This window comes from Petromyzon marinus, chromosome 4 (assembly GCF_048934315.1).
Source record: "Petromyzon marinus isolate PM22_M1 ecotype Great Lakes invasive population chromosome 4, UKy_Petmar_22M1.pri1.0, whole genome shotgun sequence".
NCBI classification, from domain to species: domain Eukaryota; kingdom Metazoa; phylum Chordata; class Hyperoartia; order Petromyzontiformes; family Petromyzontidae; genus Petromyzon; species Petromyzon marinus.
In genome coordinates, this window is record NC_133670.1 from 6,215,586 (window position 1) to 6,239,886 (window position 24,301).

A 24,301-nucleotide genomic window follows, 5' to 3' on the forward strand; every position below is an offset into this window, starting at 1 on the left:
GAGACTGGCTAGGCCACTCCAGGACCTTAATGTGCTTCTTCTTGAGCCACTCCTTTGTTGCCTCGGCCGTGTGTTTTGGGTCATTGTCATGCTGGAATACCCATCCACGACCCATTTTCAATGCCCTAGCTGAGGGAAGGAGGTTCTCACCCAAGACTTTACGGTACATGGCCCCGTCCATCGTCCCTTTGATGCGGTGAAGTTGTCCTGTCCCCTTAGCAGAAAAACACCCCCAAAGCATAATGTTTCCACGTCCATGTTTGACGGTGGGGATGGTGTTCTTGGGGTCATAGGCAGCATTCCTCCTCCTCCAAACACGGCGTGTTGAGTTGATGCCAAAGAGCTCCATTTTGGTCTCATCTGACCACAACACTTTCACCCAGTTGTCCTCTGAATCATTCAGATGTTCATTGGCAAACTTCAAACGGGCATGTATATGTGCTTTCTTGAGCAGGGGGGGACCTTGCGGGCGCTGCAGGATTTCAGTCCTTCACGGCGTAGTGTGTTACCAATTGTTGGCTTGGTGACTATGGTCCCAGCTGCTTTGAGATCATTGACAAGATCCTCCCGTGTAGTTCTGGGATGATTCTCACCGTTCTCGTGATCATTGCAACTCCACGAGATGAGATCTTGCATGGAGCCCCAGGCCGAGACGGATTGACAGTTCTTTTGTGTTTCTTCCATTTGCGAATAATTGCACCAACTGTTGTCACCTTCTCACCAAGCTGCTTGGCAATGGTCTTGTAGCCCATTCCAGCCTTGTGTAGGTCTACAATCTTGTCCCTGACTTCCTTGGAGAGCTCTTTGGTCTTGGCCATGGTGGAGAGTTTGGAATCTGATTGATTGCTTCTGTGGACAGGTGTCTTTTATACAGGTAACAAGCTGAGATTAGTAGCCACTCCCTTTAAGAGTGTGCTCCTAAGCTCAGCTCGTTACCTGTATAAAAGACACCTGGGAGCCAGAAATCTTTCTGATTGAGAGGGGGTCACATACTTATTTCCCTCATTAAAATGCAAACCAATTTTTAACATTTTTGACATGCGATTTTTTGGATTTTCTTGTTGTTATTCTGTCTCTCACTGTTCAAATAAACCTACCATTAAAATTGTAGACTGATCATTTCTTTGTCAGTGGGCAAATGTACAAAATCAGCAGGGGATCAAATACTTTTTTCCCTCACTGTACATACACACATGCGCCTCCTGTCCCTTGCCAATGATGTCATTATTACGTGCAATGTTAACGTCTCCTCCCCATGCAGCATCATCCCCTACTTAGAATACTGGACATCTGTGAAAGAGTTTCATAGCTCATCGGAATACTTTAGTCTAAATTAAGGTTCTGCTTCTGAGAATAGTCTTTTCATTTTAATTATCTGAATTGCTACCAAACTTGGTTAATTTACACATAAGCAGATTCATTGCCTGTTATAACCATTAGATTGGATGTATAATAAGCTTTTTGCATATACACAATAATAAGATACTTAAGAGAAAACCATAAGTTTGACCATGTCCTTTCGTGTATTGACAACGTAACAGTTGCTCAAGTTGAATCATTTATTTTGTTCCACCTTTCGCAGAGCGAGGGGCGCCTCAACGTAGATGCCTCCAGATCGGAGGGCCCCTTACCGGGTTGGCGTTGTGCCCGTCAAACAAATACTTGGGTTGCTGCGTGATGATTTGTGCTCATGGGGGTCATATCTTTTTTCCTCCCCCCCCCCCCCCCACAGGAATGAACTGGAGAGGCAGTTTCTAGAGCTGCTGCAGTTTAACATCAACGTCCCAGCAAGTGTTTATGCCAAGTATTACTTTGACCTCCGTTCGCTGGCCGACTGCAACAATTTGAGCTTCCCTCTGGAGCCCCTCTGCAAGGAAAGGGCCCAGAGACTGGAGGTGAGGATGCGTGCATTCTCTCGCGCGTGTTACGACACAGCCAAACGTATTAAACACATTTAGTTTCCTTACAGGGTGATAATTACTGTTATTTTGTCTTGGACATGTATATACAGTAAAACCTTGGATTGCGGGTAACTTGGTCTGCGAGTGTTTTGCAAGACGAGCAATTTTTTTTAATAAATATAAATTTGATAAACGAGCGAGGGTCTTGCAATACGAGTGGCACGTATATACGCTTTGTCTGCCGAGCGTCACGTGATCACAACTGATATACGAGTGCTTTGATGTACGAGTGCTTTGGATTACAAACACGTTTCCGGAACGAATTATGCTCGCAATCCAAGGTTTTACTCTATATATTTTAAAACTTAGAGCAGAATTATTTAATTGGAAAGATCACGTAGCAATATTGCCTCCCCCCCTACTGACACACAAATGCCCAGTTGAAGGCTGATGCTGTGTGAACTTTGTGCTTACAGAGGCAGCTGCCTAGGCCAGACCTGCCGCAGGCCATTAAATGGTTAAGATCACGTGATGCCAAGCAAGTGCTTTGAGTAGTTGAAGTATTTAAACGCCCTGTAAATGCAAATCCTTATATACAAAGTGTGTACCATCATGGACTCTCTGCAACCTTAGGGGGCCTTCTGATATAACCTTGGATAATATGAGCATGTGCTTTCTTTTTAGAACTGCCAAAATGTAGAATTGATAACGTTTTAAAATCGTAATTTTACAAAAATAACGTCCCTGGGCTTTAAGGAAACTGGGTGAAATTAATTCAGGCATGTGCATGCACCTGCTGCTTCGTTCTAGGTGAAGCCAGGCTGCACACATTCCTGTTTTGTCTTGCACCATTTAAGCTTTGGACTTGGCTCACGAGCTCATTATCATCCCAGATGTTATGGGTATGCAATTTCCATATGCAGCTATTGTCTTGATTAACTTAAGATTATTAAGTGCCATTAGTGGTGTCTGAGGATTAAGAGATCCAAATAAAGATCGAATTATGCAGGAGAAGTGTGTAGGTTTATTTGGCTGCCTTGCTCACATTTAAACCCGTGTTATTGTAGCGTCTTGTCTGGTATTGATGTCTGGCATTGTTATCGTAAAGTATGACTTCAGCATTAATCTATTTTAAACGAGGCGTTTTTTATGCAGATATAAACTTGACGAAAAAAGGATGATAGTTCATTATAAATGTTTTAGATCTGTTGACGTTAACTCGAGAAAAAAACATCATTTTCCAGGCCATCTCCCGTCTCTGTGAAGACAAATACAGAGATTTATCGAAGGCTTCTCTGCGAAAGTCCGTCAGCGCTGACAATTTAATCGAAAAACGGACATTCGCCGCCATACTGCCGTAGTGGTTGTGAACGAGCACATCCGAGAACTTCAATTAATTCAACGTACATTGAGGCTGTGAAAATATTTTTTGCAAGGTAAAGTATGCGGTGCGATTCTGTGCATTGTCAGCTCTTTTGACATCCTTCTGTTTTACGTTACAAGTTTGGAAATTTAGAAACGCGCACACGCAAAAAAGGCGATTGCTTAAAAGTTATGATTTTGAAAAGTATTTTGCAGCATATTTTAAGGGCTTAAATGCCTTAAAATACATTTCTTTAAATCGCTTTTTTTCTAAGTGAAGGTAGTTTCATGTGCTCCCAAAGTAGAACTTTAATTCTTGCCAATAGCGTAAACATTTTTGTTAAAAATTACGGTAATGAATGAGTCATCACCAGACATCCCAAGTGACCGAAAATAATGGCTGACGAAAGGCATTTTGCAATGGAAAGTTTGGCAAGCGGCAGTGGAGCTATAACTGCAAAACTGTTATGTGAGCTCAGTTGGGGAAGGAGGCCTGGGGAGAGCTGAGAGCTTAGCTGCATTGTGATAATGTTTGCATCTTCAGCACTTGTAGCTGTGCAGTCGATGTTATGCTTATGGTACGTGCTGGTTTTTGAATAAGCACAGCCTAGCATGAATGGTGAAGCATTCAGAAGTTTTCTAAATGGTAATGCAAGTACTTCTGTAGACCTCATGTATACATTTTAATTGTCAGTGATTTAAGACGGTTTGTCATATGGAAAAGGAAGCATTGGACCAATCTCTTGAGTCGTTTGCGGATGGGGGCGGTTTAGGAAGCATGGTCGGAGTCTCTTTTCGAATAGAACTATCGAAAAGGGTATACTTTTTATAAACAACTCCTCTGTGTGTATGGTTTTATGGGTGCAGAAAACATTGAATACAATGGATAAACCAGTCGCAGTGCTATTCAACACTCCGTATCCAGAGTCTGCAGAAGATCGGACCTGGAGCTAGAATCCAATGAATCGGAACGAAATGTGTTTGTTTTCTTTTTTCCCGTCAAAAAAAATCGGGAGGGGCCTATTGTTTAAATTCTTAATTCTGCAGAATGTGAATTGTGTGAGTATCGCGTGCGTGCACTATCCGTGTGCCTTATGTTTACTCCAGTGCAAACCCTAAGATGTGCGTCGTGCACTTGCGTGCGCTTGTGCGCGCACACACACACACAACGCTAAGCGCAACAACCATTAATGTGAATAATGCAGAGGACCCTTTTAATGAATTGGCTTGGCCAAGCTGTATTTTTTTTTTTAAAGCAAGGCTATCCAGCTTGGATAGAAATGATGGAAAGAGAAAGTGAGCTGCCTGAATCCCCAAGAGACCGCCTCGCTCCAGGATTCCAGAATCCTTTTAGTGGCATTGTGCGTTGCTGTATCGGGGGTCATTGTAACGGGAGCTGTAGGAGTGGCTGGAGCACGGCGTCCGTAACTAGCGGGCCTGTGGGGTTTCTTGTGTGGGATGACGGCAGGGAACATTCTACCAAACAAAGAAAATGGAAATCAAGACCGTGTTATTGTAGTTAGAATTTTTTTTCTTCCCCTCCTCACTTTTTTTTTGCCTTATTCACTTGTCTTTTACTTTGCACGGTTTGTGATTATTATTTTTTGCGCCGTATATATATTTTTTTCATTTACAGCGGTATTCTTTGTTTACCGGCTCTTTTTGTGAGGATATCCGTCTGATTTGTTTATCCCGAGATGTTGTTCATTTTCTTAACGTCTGCGGCTTATGTGTAAATGTTTAAAAGTAATAATGCATTACTCTTCCCGAACATACATTTTTTTTTATTGACAGAAAATAATTTGGTGCCTATTACAGCATATATAATGACGAGTAAGTTTTATTTTACTTTACTAATTTCCTTTAATTAGCTCCGAGTTAATTGATGCTCATTATCACATTGTATAGAGGGCACCTGGCTAATGAAATTTATGGTGAGACATTCATGTTACCCGATTTAATTGTACGTAATTTTCAGATTTTAGCTTTGACACCTGCACGTAATGGGCTGCTTCTGCCAGTGTAACATCGTCAACAATGTCCACTTTGCAGCAGGTGTTTCAATTTTGTCGTAATTTCCAGCAGATGATGAGTTGGTTGCAGAATTATTTAAATATCAACTTCACGTGAACTAACAAAAGACTGCACTTTCGAGCCACTTCAGTTGTTTTCTGTATATAGCATACATGGCTATAATAATTCGACTTTAAAGCAGCATTTCTGCACATGAATACAAATTGCAAGTGAATGCGTTTTTTTATAAGCGTATTGTAGATAGTTTTTGAAAATGTAAATTTTTTTACCAAAAGAATACATGTGTTCATTTGGCAGGAATATGATAGCATTGTATTATCTTCTGTGCGGAACATAAATGGATACTAGCATGCGATTGACATGGAATCTTTTCTCATTCACCTTGTGTAGAGTGCGGTGCTAAAGATGGATATGATTCCTTATCGTTACTTCAACGCAAAGTTTGGTAAAATAACATATTGCAATATTGGGATGCTTGGGATTATACAAAAGTATAGAAGATGTAGCATCCATGTGACCATTGTAAAATTATGCGTTCATAGCATGCCATGTGTACTCCTTTGTGTTTGCTTTGATTGACACATGATAATCTCACATTCAACGATACTTGGTATTGTTGAAATTGTGTACGTAACGATGCACTCTTTACAGTGTTGACGATGATGATGACGATGATGATGAACTGTTATTTCTTGCTGTAGTAACTATCTGTGGGGGCTGCCGCGCACGTAACGCGCGCGACCCTGTTCCGGATTGCGCGCCGAAGATGTATTGCCGTATTCGAGTGGGCGTTGTGAAGTGGTGATCCACCAGGGGGGGCGGGGGGGGGGTAAGAAAGCGAAGCTTGTAAAGTTTGAAAATTACACCTGATGATGATTGCTTGTGTTGCAGTCGAAACGTCGTGAGAATTGTATTGTTTTATATTTTTATTATTTTATTGCTTCCCTTCTACGTGACTTTACCGAAAGAACCAAGAATATGAATCCCTGCAGTCACGAAAGCTTTAAATCAAAAATTTTATTTAAACCAGTGTAACATTGGCACTCGCGTTTATTTTTTAAATGGAGACGTTAAAAGGTTACACTTATACCTGGGAATAGTGAAAGGGATATGTAATTAATAATTAATCATTCGTGGAAGTACAATAAATATGTAAACATTTTATATTTGCAAGAACTGTTATAAAACGTAACACCAAAAAATGCCATTATCCTTTCAAAAATCAAGTATTACCATAATTGTTCTTGCATTCTGAATATGAGACTTGTAATTGTTATGAAGAAACCAGACAGGAAAAAAGGGAAATCCTTTACATACAAGTGTCCCCCTGACGAGAGTAATGCTTCACAACTACAAGGGAATCTTTGCCAGGCAGTGGTGTTCCACGCCGGCAGTCCGGCACCGTGGAGGCAGGGACCGTTGGTGGATGGCACAAATGTTTTGCGACTCCCGTCCCCCCCCCGTAGGGCGCCGGGGTGCTATCATCCTGACTGGCGCCACGGTGGCATAAATGTTTACTACGTCGCCCGGTATACGGGAGGTCGTGGGTTCGATCCCAACCCTGGCGATGCCTGCTGTATATTTGGAGTTTGCGTGTCTCTGTCCCTGTGGTCGCGTGGAGATTTCCCTGGGTGCTTTGGTTCCCCCCCCCCCCCCTCCCCCCTCCGCATTTAGAATCGACGTGCGTTTGATGGCATTCGACTGCTATACATTTCCACGTGAAAAACCCGCTTCATTGAGCTATCATTTTGTGGTCAGGTCGCTTCTAAAAAAAAAGAGCTCTAGGGCTCACTGGGCCCTTAACCTGTTAAAAAAAAGTTTTGTTTAGTTTAAAAGGGGTAGAGCCAGTGTGGACTAATATCGTCTGTCGCGTCCGTATGGCATTGAGTGTACCACGCAAGGATGGTTTTCTCTGGATGCTGCGGTTGCAGCCCACGTGCGTAAAACATTCATTACACAGCTGAAAATAGCTTAATATAAATACATACAATGCAGGGGCCCTCATGAAAAAGAGTCATTGGACCCTTAGTGTGGCTTCCCCTGGGTAAATAGTACTTGTAATGGTGGCCCGATTTAAGGTTTCTCTTTAACACTAATTTGAAAATAGTCGGTTCCATACTGGCTATTTTCATGTATTTGTCTTTGCCATGACAGGCAACCTTATTGAAATGCGCTCTCACGTACTTATATTTCGTAATGGTTGAGTAAAGTTGTACGTATGTGTAGATTGGCATTTTTCCTTGTTGGAGTTTTGCTTTGACAAATGTTACTCTGGTTATTTTTTTTGACGTTCCTTCGAAATGTTTTTTTTTTATATCTGCACTGGACACATAGGCCTAGATACCAAACATTCCAAGTTTTATTATTTCTTTAAACGTTTTGCCCAAATTCCACTGGTTACAGTTCCATAGCAAATTATAGGAAAATTGCTTTTCACATTTAGTGTGAAAACTGTATGTGAATCTTGGCATGAGATTACAGAATAGTATTGTGTTATGATTGTAAAGAATTCTGCTACTGAAGTGCATCTAAGTGAGTAAATTACAAATTTATTGTTGAGCCTCCATTAAATTTCTTGGCCCTAAATTATATGTTCACCTTTGTGCTCACTTTTTTTACTTTTATGTATAAGTAGTTATGTATAACGATGATGGGCCCAATTCTTAGAGTATTAAACGACATCACGGTTTTCTTTTGTTAAGGTGCAATGCTACTTGAATGCATTCTACCTTGCATACTACATTCCTCAAGCAGATTGGTTAAAACAGGGCCGGTGTGGTGCAAATCCTGAGCAGGGTGCCAAGGCTGTTAACCCTCTCCCGTTCCGAGAAGACTGCAAGTCGCAGGGCGACTGTCCTGTTCAACGCTGAATCTCACAACGTGCAAGCGGTTCAAGCGTACCCTGTATTTAGAGGGGCATAGCGCCACGGTTTTTAAAGAAATTTCACTCACCACAGAGAACTATACCCGACACGACTGTCCTCTGTAATAGCTCCCACATGGCCGTGCGGGAGCCTCGGTACCGATAAAGTAATTGTATCGGTTTTTCTTCTGATCTTGTTCTGATGACATACGTGTACGTGGAGTGCTTTAAATCTACACGATCACCCCTTTTGTGTACATCATTGGAACGGAATCGGAAGAAAGACTGAGCTTTCGAAGCGCAGTACTCTGCAGTCGAGTACGCCAGAGTTATTGCCAACGTCCGAAGTACGTTTGATGCTGCACGATCTACATGGAAGCTGATCGCTTAACTCCCGATTCACCAGCGAGTCTTTGAGATAACATCTTTTTTATATAATAGGGTTTTCCCCTTTTTTCTGGCAACAAAACTGAACCCTTTTTACGAAGATTCATGTCTGCATTAACCACAATACCTGCAGCCTTTTGGCGTCATCTGGTCGAGCACCAATTGGGTCGAGGCTCAAAAGAAAGCCGTCCCTTGGTGTGGACCAATCAGTTTCAAGGACAATGCATATATTATCATAGTATGTTTTTTGTTTACATTGTGACTGCAGGTATTGTGGTTAATGCAGACATGATTCCTTGAAAGAAAAGGGTTCAGTTTTGTTGCCAGAAAAAAGGGGAAAAACCATATTATTAAATTTTGGTACCGGCAAAGGAGGTCTAATGATGTACATCTTTTTTTTTTCTTCTAACGCCTTCATTCATCATTGCCATTGAGGTTACTTCACCTGCAGCCTCCCTTCCTATAGATGGTGCCGAGTCAGGCAGACTTGGCACACGCCAGGGGCGCTCAACTTCACCCGAGAATAGTGTGGTCTCATGGTGGCCGTGCCCGAGCTACTCCGAACTCGGAAGACGCTCCATGTGCTTGTGCCACTGTTGGCCACCTGAATGAGTTGCACCCATTTTGCCCATTGGGCTCGGTTCCAATCTAGATTTGAAGTTTTCGTGACTGCAGGGATCCATAACTCTTTGGTTCTTTCGGTAAAGTCACGTAGGTAGAAAATAGAATGAATTAAATCACGTGACGTTTCGGACGAAATGCAAGCGGTCCGTCATCAGGTGGGACAACCACAGCAAGAAACAATTGCTGAAGTGGGCAAAAGAGCTGCTGTGACAAGAGGCTTTATAGGCTCAGTTCCGTCAGTGAGAACGTTTTAATCAACAGAACTATCTACTGCACCACTTTGCGTGCAACTCCCGTCTTTTTTTATTTTTCAACCTTATCAGTGGTTGATCCCAAGCCATTGGGGACTACGAACTGTGCTTTTAGCATGCTGTGTTTGGGGAATGGATTAAAATACCTAATCCCATGGTCATTGTGCTTTAATGAAGGGAACGGTTCAGTTTTCAGTTTCTTTATTTTGGTATAGCCCTGTGAGCCATTCGGCTCTTGAATCGGGTGCAACCACAACAAACAAAAAAACACGAACAAGAAAACATCTTAAAGTGACGATGTGGTGACTGTGCAAACAGAAACTCCATGAAAAAACAGCAAACTATTCCTGAAAAAGCACCGTACACCAACGCTGTGTGCAAAAAATCCCAGTGGGATGCAAGTCAAACAACAACAACAACCACCACAAGAAAACTTAGATTAAGGCCATCAGTCTAACTCCTTACTACAACAAAACAAACATGTCCAAACCAAAAAAACGTTTTCGAAATCACCAAAAAATAAAGCCATAATTGCAACGTAACAGTGATCATAGGGACTGTGACCGAATTTTTACGATAAACTACATATATAACATGTAACACCAAATCCTAGAGCCATAGCTGGCTGCATCAGTTACTCCACAACAACAAGCATCAGTCGGAGTATCACATTTTTCAATGCACCTTTAAGATCAGCACACTAAATCAAAATACAGATAATACTTTGCAGCGTCATCCGGAGCGAAAACATTTTATTTTATTTTACACCAATGAATAGCAGTGGCAGCTAGGGGTGTACAACTCCTCTAGAGCAAATTTTGATGTAAAGCTTTCCTGACTGCAGGGATTCATATTCTTGGTTCTTTCGGTAAAGTCACATAGAAGGGAAACAATAAAATAATAAAAATATAAACAATACAATTCTCACGACGTTTCGAAACGTCGTGAGAATTTTATTGTTTTATATTTTTATTTTATTGTTTCCCTCACGTTGTTTTGAAACGTGAGAATTTTTTTGTTTTATATTTGTATTATTTTATTGTTTCCCTTCTACGTGACTTTACCGAAAGAACCAAGAATATAATATCCTCTAGAGCAGTTTTGAGAGAAGATCTCAATGGTAGCAATTCCAGTTGCAGTTTATTGGCAATAGCATTACAGACCCTGGGGGCATCAATAGCAAAGGCCCTTCCTCCAGTTTTTGTACGGCAATAGGGAATGTGAAGCTGGTAAATGAGCGAAGACCTGACGTCAAATTTGTTCTTTGAAACAGAGAGGAGCAGGTAGTCTGCGGATTTTTTTGTAAGTACATCGTGAATAAATAAGATCTGGTGCACAAGCCGTCGAACATTAAGAGATGTTAAGTTTGACCCAATGTAGAGATCACAGTGGTGAGTCCTATATGGGCAGTTCAATGTAAATCTTAAGGCCGAGTGATAGATGGAATCAAGCTTCTTCAGTACAGTACTTGGGGCTGATTTATACACGATGTCACAGTAGTCAAGTAGAGGCAGTATGGTAGCTTTCATCAATTCCAAACGGAACATTGGGGGGAAGCAGTGCTTGTGTCGATACAGAAAACCAATTTTTATTTTTGTCTTTTTACCAATATAATCAATGTGATCTTCAAAATTCAGTTTTGAATCCAGGATGACCCCAAGATACTTATAGATCTTGACTTGCTCTATTTGATAATTATTTAAGGAATGTAATTTGGGGAAAAATAACTTCCTGCTTTAGTCCTGGTGAGGAAGCATAACACCTTGGTTTTGGAGGTATTCAGGATTAGTTTAAGAGCAACTAGCTGATGTTGTAGTTTGTTGAAATCACCCTGTAGCTTAGCAATCACGTCATCCGGAGAGCGGCCAGCAGTAATCAGTATCGTGTCATCTGCAAAAAGATTTACCCTGGTTTGTAGCTGCTACCACCTGATCTGTAGCTGCTACCACCTGGTCTGCAGTGTATTGTACAAGCAATGGTGCGTCAATTCTTATTCATCAATAATCACGTTAAGACTTGAGTCTGCTTGTCTTACGTGTTCCGTTCAGTGACTTGAGATGTTTCATGCTCAAGTAAATCATTGTTTCGTATCGTGGTGTCACTTCTCGTAATTTTTCTTGTCTGCAATATGCATTGTTATGCACGTTTCATATACTGCAGAGATGCAACGACACGTCATTCAGCATCAGGATGATTTTAGTGATATTTCCAATCATATAATTACCAAATTAACAGTGTGGGTAATGAACAAGCAATTAAGATGGACACCCTGAGCTCTTGGAGCTGGGTTTTCACGAGGGACTCTAAGCTGTAGGTTGGCCTCTTGGAATTGGGTGGATTGAGGGTGAGGGCCTTTTGCGGCAAATGCTTGTAAGCAGTGAAACTTTCCGGCAGATGAGACTCGAGGTGGTAGCAGATGGAGGGTCACCTCAAGGATGGTGTTCCCCTAAATAATGCTGTCATCAATTTCCAGGAAGCTCTCGCCGAGAAAGCTGTGGTGGCTATAGAGGAAAAAAAAAGCCAACAAGCATGGCTTGTCCAGCTGAAGAAAATTTAGGAAATGGCCTTGTAATAGAACATAAATAATGTGGTGCAGGTGCGTAATGATGGCAGTGTGGTGATGGTTATATGGGTAATGGTGATTTGTAAGATTTTCGACTGAGAGATTTTCATGGATTACACATGAGTATGGAGCTGGATTACGGCTTAACAACATTCTTGTTGATTTAGTGTTGAAAGTGAGACTATGAATATGGAATTATAGAAAAGTTCCCGGATGTTGCATCCATAGCTAGGAAGTTAACTGGTTTATGTTCAAAGGAAATGTGGTGCTGCGAAGTCTTTGCACAGTTTCAGCAAGACGGAACATTGACGATGCACATGTCGAGATTGTATAAAGTGAGGAAGATGTCCGTTTTTCTCAGTTCCCATGTTGCTGGAGAACTCGGTCCAGGTGACTGTTCTTTACCCAGATAGTGGCTGTGAAGATAGATGACGCTTTGCTGTTCCTTCTCTGAGCACTTTTTTCCCCGATGATAGGTAAACCAAGGGGTTAGCTCAATAAAAAAAAGAATGTTCTTGGTTTGGAAAGTTATGTTTGTCGGTTGAAGCGTAAAATGAATATTCTACTTTTCTGGTCTTCAGTAAGGATATCAGCAAGGTTATCACTTTCCTGTGGCCAGACTACCAAGATAATGTATGTGCAGCTTTGCAGTAGGTGCCGCCACTTCCGTTATACATTCATCACGAAGATTGCAACCCATCAATGAGCTCGACTTGAGCACCTCCGATAACTTTGGCACCCTGCTCAATGATAATAACCGAAATTAGTTGGATCAGATAGTGCCACTCCAGATGAATAATAATAATTATTGTTGTTGTAGCTTCACTGGGGGTTATTTAACCGGGCATTTCACAAGGAATTGTCCCACCTTCGGTAAGACCTGGTATTAATCTTGGCTGTCAATTTATTTTAAATGTTCAGGGTATAGGGACCCACATACTGGTATATTTATTCACCTTTGCACTTATATGTGTGTAAGAGTATAAATGCATGTGCAATTTATATATATGTTGCATACACACTTTGACATGGTGTTTACGTATTATTGTAGCGTATGCATACATACGCTTCAATAATCGGTGTATACAGGAGTGTGCATGCACGGTGTGCATATGCATGTGGATGCATGCAAGGATATGCTATATATGAGATTGTGTATACAGTATATACTGTGATGTATATGCAGTATGGATGTTACCATACGTAGCCAACCGTGCTAATCGGAGGTGCAGTACGTGAATGTACGTGTGTGGATAATAATGTGTAGAGTGCAATATAGCGAGGAAATCCTGAATGTGTGCATGCATGCACGTGTGCCTTGACATACCGAGAGGTATCATTGAATCATGCTCTCATTTAAATGGCCAAAACATTGTCCAAAACCATTGAATCATCGTAAATCAACCATTGGGAGCAGTCGCCACCCCTCCCCGCCCCTCCCCCCTGTGCTTGCTGCTTGTGTTTAGAATCCTGTGTTAGTGGTGGAATTTCAAGCTCATTTGTTCTTCACTCTAACTCCTCTGCAGTTTTTTTTTACACATTTACTTTAAATATTTTGTCGAGGATAAACCGCGTTATTTGTGACTGAGAGAGCAAGAATCGCACTGCAATGTTGAGTACAGGCAGACCCCGCTTAGCGCTCAAGGTGTGTTCCTGGAGAAATAAGCGCGAATTTAACCGGGGACTAAAATGGGGTCTTTTCGATTTAAAACTTTCGTGACTGCAGGGATTCATCTTCTTGGTTCTTTCGGTAAAGTCACCACGTAGAAGGGAAACAATGAAATGATAAAAATATAAAACATAAAATAAAATTCTCACTGATAATTGTATTGTTTTATTTTTATTATTTTATTATTTCCCTTCTACGTGACTTCACCGAAAGAACCAAGAAGATAAAATGGGGTCGTCATAACATTGTATACACAGGCATACCTCTTACAACGCTGCCTCCTATAACGCTGTTTTCTTATAATGCTCTTTGTCCTGGAGGAAAATTCCTTTGCGGGTCAGCCCCCCATATATTGGGTAAAGTAGGCGTGGCGTTGACCATAGGGGCGTGTCTTTGCCCATATATGATTTGGTGGAACCTGAATCGAGGTGTCTTGTATTGATTCTGAGCGTAGTCGATCCGACAGCAACGTTAAGAGTATCGTTTCATCGAGGGTTAGTCACTGCATTGATTCATTGGCGACCCATGGATCGAGTAATCCCATTGATTAGTATAGCTTCCCACGGAACGTGTTTACGGCAGATGGTGGTTAGTTACTTAAGCTTCGACCACAAATGCACGAGTACAGAACTTATTGTTATGTCGTTAAAAGTTTTTTGTTAAACATTTTTATTAAATGCTTTCATACATTTACCATGTAATATCGTTATTAAAGCTATTACCGATACCCCAAGGAAGCCCTCATATATCTCTCATAAGTGTAAAAAAAATAGTGTCGGTAACACATCTCCATTGTAAACGTGTTATAATGGCCTCCAATAGCGCTGTTTTATATAGTGCTCCATTTACCAAGAACGCATCCTGAGCGCCATAAGAGGTGTGCCTGTATATGGGGATGAGCTCCCGGCATAATTATTCCGTTCGTATGAGCAATATGTGGGCTTCATTTGGGGCATCGGTAATAGCACTAATAATACAGATTGTGAACATTTCATGAATGAAATATATATGTAGTGTTCCATTTCACTCGGACAACTTCTGTCTTTTGAATTTGGAGCTTTCGTGACTGCAGGAATTATTCTTTGTTTTTTTTTTCGGTAAAGTCACGTAGAAATAAGAAATAATAAAATTACATAATAGCGTACGACGTTTCGATTGCAACACAAGCAATCATCATCAGGTACAGAAGAGCTAAATTTACGAGAGAGAGGAGACACATAACCGCATATATATACAGACACAGATACAACAGGGGATACAGAGAGAGATAGACGGGGGAGCACACTAACTCAAACAAATTTTGCTAAACCTTGTGATAATCAAATCGGTGGGGATCTGGTTGGCTGAGAGCATGCGTCGCTATAATTGGCTGAGCGAATCGTGGGGGGCGGGTACGTTTCCCCGGCCGACGTTGCTGCTACATGTTCTCGCTCGTAAGCGCTTTACAGACGTTTTAATTTCATTTTGTTTTGGTGAAAAAAAGCATTCCTGGACAATTTAGCACTATAACGAATCGGCGTTCTATGGGATCGCGCTAAGCGAGGTCTGCCCTGTACTATACATAACTGCACCCGCAGTGCACAGTCATCACGACAAAATATACGCGCTTTTGTGATCATTCTTTCGCCACCTTTTGAGGCATTTAGTGTAGAATAAATGCGTACAACATTCCGTGTGGATTTTAGTTGCACTTTCCATGTTAGGTGTAATTTTATCAGATAGTTATGTATGTATTTGAAACTTATTTCGCACCGTACGTAACCAGCAATACCTATATCACAAATGTTCCCATTGTTGTAGGAGCAGATGTCTGGACTAGTGCTTTCCCCTTTTAGTCCGGCTAGCTGAAGTCTTATCATTACCATTTTAGTTGATTGCAGTTATTTTCCAAACACATAACCAGTGTATCGACATTGTAGTCGGTTATATATGTGAACATGTTCCAATTTAACTCCCCAGATGTTCGCATAGAGTGTATACGGAGTAGGCTAAATGTATGTATAGTGAACTTCTTTCGGAACGCACGTAGCCAACCGTGCTCATCGGAGGCGCGGGGGAAGGACAACAAATTAAATACAAAAAGCATTTCTAAAGAAATTCGTTTTCAATTTAAAAGTGCAAAGCTCCGGTGGCTTCCAAATATCGGAAGTAAGAGTGTTCCAAACGGCCACAGAAGCTCATCTGAAGGTGTGCGATGCAGTGGCTGCCTTTGTTCGATGGTCAGCCAAAAGCCGCTGCGAGGATGACCGAAGTTTCGTGATGCTTCTAGACGAGATCGGCAAGGTATTGTGGTTCATTTGTGGCAAGCACTTTGTGTGCAATACATGTAAATGGTGGCGGTAGCAATATTAGTAAGAGACGGAAGAGAGTACTGATGATGTCAGATGTACACGTACAGACACGTACATGTGGATACGTGGGCCAATGGATACACACCAATAAACTAATGAAGCCAGATTATTGACATGTACAGACACACGTGTGCATGCGCAAACGTGTGTAAACAACAAGTGTATGGAACATCCGATGTTGTTTTTTTGCAGATGCACAGAAATACACATGAAACGCATGTGCACATAGAAGCACTTACACACTGACTGACACCTGTGGACGTGTGTATTCACGCACAAACATACACAACCATGCGTGTGTGGAATGCATGTATTCATGCAAACGCACGCAAATTTCGAAAGCACAATCGCAAAGTAATTGAAACCAAAGCAGTTACGTCACCAGCCTAGAGTAGAGGAAGATATTGATTTGGGGCTCTCAAATGACCAATGCGGTGATGTGTAATGTTGTGTTTTTATAAGTGAGCTATCAGTATCCACTATACTCTGTTTCCAAGGCTTAATTTATTTGAACTAAAACCCATATTATGCCCTTACAGATGGACCATTCTCTGAATCTCCACCTGAATATAATGTTACTTTCATAACCATTGCCATCTTCACCACGACCATTGACTTTACCACTGCATCATAACACCCACGTTATAATTTTAATCACCATGAACTTTACTATTAACCACCACAAACAATCACCACTGTCAGTACCACACCATCACAGTCATATGCATTAGCGCATAGTCATTTAACTCGTTCCATCACCACCACTATGATGACAGACCACCGATGTCATCACAATTACCACTACCATGACCACATTCATAATTTTCATCATCACCTCACTAGCTGCAATTCACCCATCATCACCTCTACCACATCATTTTTGGCCATGCCACAATCATTTATCAGCATAAGTATAACAATATTACTTGCATAAGTGACAAATAATTGGTGCTCACATACACGATTCGAAGTGTGGGATTGTGAGATTAAAGAATGTTAAGCAATGTATTGTCCCATGCCTGCTTTGGCATGTTGCATATTTAAATGCTATACTAAATCATCTGTCGGTAATCATTTTTGGTCTGTTCTGGCTGACAGGCATTTATACATACATGTACACATAGAGGACCACACATTTTGCTCTTTATCAAGGACTAGTCAGTCCTCTGTCATTAGTTTTTCTTGCAATTTAAACAGCAATTGTTAAATAGACAAATTGTTGTTATTTGTTTATTCCCTCAATTGTGAGAAGCAATGGGCTCATGACGTATCACCTTTTGTTCCCGTAGTCTTAAAAGCCAACTATTGATTTATTTAAGTATTTTGATCATTTACCTTCATTTCAGTCTATATAGATAGCATGTTATGTAAACATCTCTAAATATATTGTTATTTAAGCTTCCACTAGGTTCGGTGCTTTTTTTAATAATCTACAAAGGCTAGACATAATGGTACTTGATCTTAATTTGCCTATACCAGAATATAATTGATGGTACACGTGTGTCAATCGTAGAGAAACCTTTCTTAAACTGGACTTTGTCACGTGGTATGTATTTATTCTGTTCCCATAGATCTTTGTGAGCAAATTATATCCACGTGATTATCGTCTAATGGGTATGTAATAATTAAAGTTAGCTTTAAGACCATGTTGATTAGAAGAAGAGTTTAGGCATTGTTCCATGATTTCGATATTTCTTTTTAGATAAATATTTAGTAAACCTTTCTGATAATTTTCTTGAAGTTATTAATTTTTTTTTTCAAAAAAATAGACCAGCTGCATGAAGTTCGCTTGAAAAAGGGTAACAAAATTAATATCAGAAAGGGACTCGGACAAGGAGACTTGCTTTCACTCTACATTGTTATTCAAAGCAGAATTTGAATATGTTTTCCAAAACTTGGAATGGAGCTAATAAAGGCTTTACACATAAATGGAGAGACCATAAACCCTCGGGGTTTTCTTCTGACAGTGTCGTTATAACAATGAACGGGAATGATTAATAGAACATTATTTAAGAACTCGGAACATTGTGGGGCTTGATAAATGAGCGACACAAAAGTCACGTGCAACAAGTTCGATACACAAATTGAACATATCTGTCAGAGGAGGACATGTGTGTTCAATTTGGGAAAGGAGCAACTACATTAGACAGTACAGTGACATCTGATTAAAACATGTGTGGAAACCTTGTAGTCTCTTTTGTAATGTAATATGGAATGACAAATGTAATGCAATCTGGAATGACAAGTTAAATTAAAAGAAAATAATACAACAAGAAAACAGCAAAGTTAACAGCAAAAAAGAGTTGCATTTCACCTGTCACTCACGGTGGTTGTCACGTGTTGCTCTTTTAAGTTATTTCACGGTGGATAAGGGCGTCCCAATGTCGTGCTTGTGGGAGTTATTTGTCCATACTTCACCACGCCGGTCAGTGTGGGTTGGTGTAGGCAGGGAGAATAGACGTGGGAGCATAGACCTATAGTTCAGCAATGGATTTTGTTGAACTGCACCGTGCTACCCACAAACATAGCACAGCCCAACTGCAGCGTTCCATTCTTGCTGGCCTTTCCAACCAATATGGAATACCAATAAATTAATAAACTACGTAGAGTACAAGTCATTGATCTTAGGAGAGCCTTACTGCTTAGACTTAGATAATTATCTGAGTACACTGCCTTCTCGATAGGCTAAATCATCACGCATTACTTAGTTTCACATATTTTCATGCAATCGCATTCATTTGAGATGTCAATGTGAATGCATCAGCCACCCTTGCCGACCTCCCGAAGAAAACGCCGCCCAAACTGCGTCGGCCAAACCAACCCTCGTCAGTTTTTCGCGTCACAGCTTCGCGTCACAGTTTCGCGTCACAGTTCGCGTCACAGCCCGCGTCACAGTCCGCGTCACAGTGCGTGTTACTCCGCGCCGTTTACCAGCAGGGGGCGGCTGTGTTGCCTGTTGCAACGGAGCGCCGAGTCGGTTTCCACGGCGTTGCCGTCGACGATCACTGTGAACCACCGTATTCCATTGGGCTGAATCGCCATCCTGGCACTACGTAGGTAGAATTTACGTTGCGGTGGCGAGTAGAAATAACTACCGCAACTTTGCACGTTTATTTTCGGTACGTTTGTCAGAAATGTGTTAGATGTTATTCACGCAATAAATCTACTGTGGGTTTCTACAAAACATGCTATTCGTAACAAAAATATGTTCACACGAGGGATATTGTAGCAGAATTTTACTCTGTACACAAGTTGTAGACGTTGACTGTTAAGGAAAGTAAGTGGGCTTGGTTGGACAGGACATGTCATCCGAAGGGATTATGGCAAGTTCTCGAGACTAACCGTGGAGTGGTAGCCAAAGGATGGAATGCGCCTAAACACATCCACTGCGAAGATGGAGCAATGAAAACTGCTCTTGTACAGGAATTAGAGGGATTGGTGCTTTGCAAACACATGAGACATGGCGATAGCTTGGGAGAGATCTTCTTCCAACAGGTGTATCATGGTTTGATGGGTTTTTTTAACTAATCAAATCCTAATATCAATGTCATTAAAAGTTTCCCTTTACTCATACTGATGAAGTCCTCTTGTTCTGAATAATGGTAGGAATCTCCTTGCCTTTAGTCACCTCCGATATGAGTTTCACCAGAGCCATGTGACTATAGTCGTGGTTCTTTATTGGTTCTTCTCTCACCGTAACTTTTTTTTCTGGTGGCCGTGGTGAATAAGTGTTTGGAAAACTCAATATGAGTGGATTTAGAAGTTGTTTTCCTATGGTTGTGATGTCTCAATATAGAGGGATATCTTGTTTCTTGAGCTACTCTCGGGGTGTGCATGTGGTCATTGATGAATCAATAGTTTATATTCTCGTTGGATGAGGTTTAGGCCATTACATCTGAGTATATAGTATTTTATAAATATAACAAGGTACTTATTAGTTGCGTTCTGAAATAATCTATTTTCCTTTCACAAGTGCGAAATTAGATCATTGATAAGACGTTCGATGTCTTGTGTAGACGCTGCACGAAAATGTCAGCCGCTATTATGCTGATTCTTCACCTGAATAGCTCTGCAATTGTACCCTTCATCACAGCGTAAGCATTGTAGTCATGAGTATCATTCATACCGGTAGACAGTCCAGCTGAGGAAGGGTAGCTGCATACTGCTGCACCCGCTTTCTCCCCCCCCCACCCACCTTCCCCCTTTTCCTCTAAAATCAGAGTAAGCAACTGCATTTTAATGTATGGGAAGCCGTAAGCAGTGGAGCAGTGTCATTGAACAGGAGCCATGCGGCCTGCAGCCTGCATGGCTCCTGTTGCCATCTCACGCGTTCGCCGACCACCCGATAACAAACATTTTCATTGAATCACCTCTGCTTATGGGGGCGTTCGACTGAGTCAGGACTGTATGCCCGACCATGTATATAAATGTGTTCGTGAAATACGGTGCAAAAAAATAATAATAATAATAATATTTCGCCGAAAGTGTAAATCTTAGTTTGTTAAACGTCGGTGCTGATGATACGGCACGCGTGTGCGCCATTATTATTTATTGTTTTGAATTACAGTAACGCCGAGTGAATTTGTATGCAAATAAAACACAAACTCCGTACAGTAATCCACCAGCTTTACTGAAGCAATTTAATAGATGTGAAATTAAGGGGTGTTAGCCAATTGTGGTAGAATGAAACGAGTACAACTGATGTTACTTTTAATTTCTCCCTCTCGTTGCATATCTGTATATGTCAACATTCGTGTTCTCTGCTAATTTAGATACAAGCTAAATGAGAAGCCCCCAGACTCTGCTGTGACTTTGACCCATGTTCATCATGGTGTGTGTTTTGGTAAATTGGGCATCGAGTAAATCGTTTCCCTAAGCAGACATTTAAGTTGATATATAACACTCCCTGTGTTATATATAAACTGTTTAATACGCATACAGGAACATTACATGTTTAATATTCGTCGGCAAAAAGATCATGTGTCTACTGTCCGTCAGAATTTAATAATCTGCCCTGCCTTTGGCCAGTAGGTCAGTATAAATGTAGACACAAACATTTTTTTTTTATAAATGGCATATCAATATAAGCCAGTGTTTAAAAGTCGTCTAAACATCGTGAGCAGATAATTTCGGTGATACATTACATTCAAAGGCATGTGGACTTTCCCATATTATGTATGAATCTCCCTTTTCAATTTTAAGAGTAGGGCATATACGTATTGTACAACATGCATTCAGTATTGAAATGTCCAAATGTTGTTTATTTGGCATTGTTTGAATTCCATTGCATGCTGGGGTTTAAAAAAAAGCATTGCCATTAGTCTAAACAAATTAATGCACTTAAACTAAGAATTTAATATATACAAACGTCATTGCACCAAAAAACTACTCTGAAAGCATATTTCGTTTAACGTTCGGCTGTAATACCCCTCGTAAAACCATCCTTGATGTTTATATGTTGTAGATGTGCTCGTCATTTTTTAAAAAAATTGATGAAGCTCATCCACACGTGTTACTAGTACACTTCCTTTGCGTTGCACAACTACAGTAACTCAAATCGTATCGAATCCTCTAGTAACGTTGCTGTGATGATGTGCAGTGTGAGTGCATGTGGAAGGTCATATAAACAAAAACAACAATAACAAGGTCGTTTCCTATAACCATTTTTAACAAAAATAATAACTTGGTTAAGGTCAATGTGAATAAGTAGAGGTAAGAGACAGTGTGTTGCGTGCGGTGCCTCAAATGCACCACGTGACACGTCCATATGTTGGCTCATAAGTTAGCACGTTGAATGCAATAGCGTTGCATGGGTATTGTCGCTTATATTGTTTTGTTTGATAATTGTTCATGCATTTAAATATAAAAACAAGTTATGTAGTGTGACACACTACGTACTATATAAACAATGAGTAATATGAGCTTTTGATTAGTTTGTTTACACTTGGGATTATTGCATGTGTTGATTGCATCAGTATTACAGACATGGATAGGAGTATTGGTGTTTGAACATACATTAATTTGAACTTTTACTTATCTGAAGGTAACGTGGCAGTATTTGACTCCTCTTGCAATGTCTTCAAGCCAGTTCAGAATTTATAATGCATACAAAAAATATTATTGTTAGGTGGTGGACAGAATTATTTTAAATTGTGCCTATTTTCCTGGGCAATTAGACGGTGAATTTAATTTTAAAAATGCGTACAACTTAATGAGTTGTAAGCATTTTTTTGTCGTGTATACTTTGGTGAGGTTTACCATCTGATTATTTATCCTTTCTAAGTTTTTTTTTTAATGTCATCCGAACATATACCCATTCATTCGTATAAGATTTATTTTCCGAAATGGTTTGCGTAAATTATTATTCTTTATTGACTAGCAATAATTTACACCCCCCCCCCCCCCATGCTGAAGCAAGTCACGTCCACGTTACCGTGACTTTACAAGCCCCCCCCCATTGTGTAATGGTTCCTTCTGACCGAGTCACATGATGGGTGCATTGTTTTATTTTAAAGTTATGACTCGTACTGTAATGTTAAATATACCTGGAAAGAGTACTTTATGATCTGTCACGGTATTCACCGTAAATTATTGATGGGAGAAGAACACTGACGCTCTCAAGACGTTTCAGATTTACATATTTTGTTTGGCTCCTGACATTGTGTACTTTACAAGTAAAACATTACACTTCATAGTGTTGTCCATTTCTCTTTTAATCTGCACAGTTATTTGCTCCGTTTCACTTCGATTTCATCCTGACACACGTGCTGCGCCTCTTAAACATCTTCCACGAGTTCTCATTGTGATCGCTCGGTGCTGGGGTTTTTTTAAATTTATTTTTAGGCCTTGACACACAACGTCTAAATAACCTCTGATAGTTCCCCTCTTTTACGTTAAAACTATCCGACTCTCGTGCGTGTTTGGGGCATTGCCAGTAACAAGTCGTTACTTAGCACCCGTGCATTGCTTTGTGGTCTAATGACAATGCCTTGGACAACAATGTGCAGTGCCCCCGCCCCCCCCTTGATTCTAGGAATGGATGGAACATTCAAATGTTATATATAGGAGGATTGAAATAAGTTCGACAATGGTGCCCATAGAAATCACAAAAGAAAGTTTCGTTTCTGGAGTGCAAGTCGTCTGTGTATTGAGCAAAGTAATTGCCGTGATGAAATTGCCCGCTGATTCGATGTTTTGCCATCGCGTTACACGACAATCCCACTGTCGTGATTTTTATTAGCAAAATATGAATCGCCGTCGTATATTGCAATGTTTTAAAGTGCACGTCTAGGTTTATGAAACGATGTGAAATTTGCGAACGTAATTGCCACGCGAGTGAAACATGTTTTAAATCAGTCTCATCTGATTGTGGGTATATATATATTTTTAATTCATTTGAATCCCTTTTCAAAAGTCCTCGGAGTTTTCAGTTTAAAATTTGGGATAATAATAAGAATATGATCAATGGTCACAAATGATACAAGGCTCGACATGGTGGGTTTGGGATGAACCACGCTGGTGTGAGCACGTGGCCTGAAGCAGTCACCACCCCCACGACCACCCGGTGTCTCCTTTTCTTTTTTTGCGAACCGTTCTCGAATTATATTTAGCAATTTATTTCATCTGTTCTCTATTATACAAGATGTAATAACGTGCTAAAAAAAATATTATGTGTAGTGTTCATCTTATAGTACATGGCAAAATCAAAAATCCCTAACCGTTTTTAGTCACGATATCACTTCGGCTGATCCAAAAACGTATGTTGCCCAGCTAATGAACGCAAAATGTGTAGGTGCAGGTATTGGATGAACTTATACTTAGGCTGGTGAACATACGACAATACCTGTCACAGCATATGATTGTTGTTGTGGTGAACAAGAGTCTTATACCTTGCTTAATAAACTGACTAATAAATCGAATTACTTCCATGCTTTGCAGCAATAAAGGATGTTAACTTTATTTTATATTGATGGTTGTAAACATCCGAGTCACCTTGGAATGGTGCGAAATAATTGCCATCGTGTCTGTTCTCTTCTTTATACACTACAATGTACAGACAGCATGTTGTTCTTTTTAGATAATTTTAAACGTCTATTTTTATATTGTAATATACAAAAATATAGCAACCCGAATGTCATTGCAATGATGATGTTTGTACTACCCCTCTAGTATATACTACACGGTACAATACCGATGACGTGTTGAAGAAAAACGATGTTTTCATTTGGCTTGTTGTACTTGCTGTCTTTTAGCAAATCTTTTATTATCGTGTTTAATAAAAAAAACAATGTTTCAA

General features: G+C 40.5%; 1 protein-coding gene across 1 annotated transcript in view; it reads left to right on the plus strand.

Annotated features, from left to right (window-relative positions):
- LOC116938808 (cyclin-Y-like protein 1) overlaps positions 1-24,301 on the plus strand; it is a 54,442-nt gene extending 30,141 nt beyond the window's left edge. The window contains exons 9-10 of the mRNA XM_032946480.2: positions 1,733-1,895; positions 3,146-24,301. Of these exons, the coding sequence (XP_032802371.2) occupies positions 1,733-1,895; positions 3,146-3,262 (280 nt within the window). The 3' untranslated portion in view covers positions 3,263-24,301. The remainder of the gene's footprint in view (positions 1-1,732; positions 1,896-3,145) is intronic.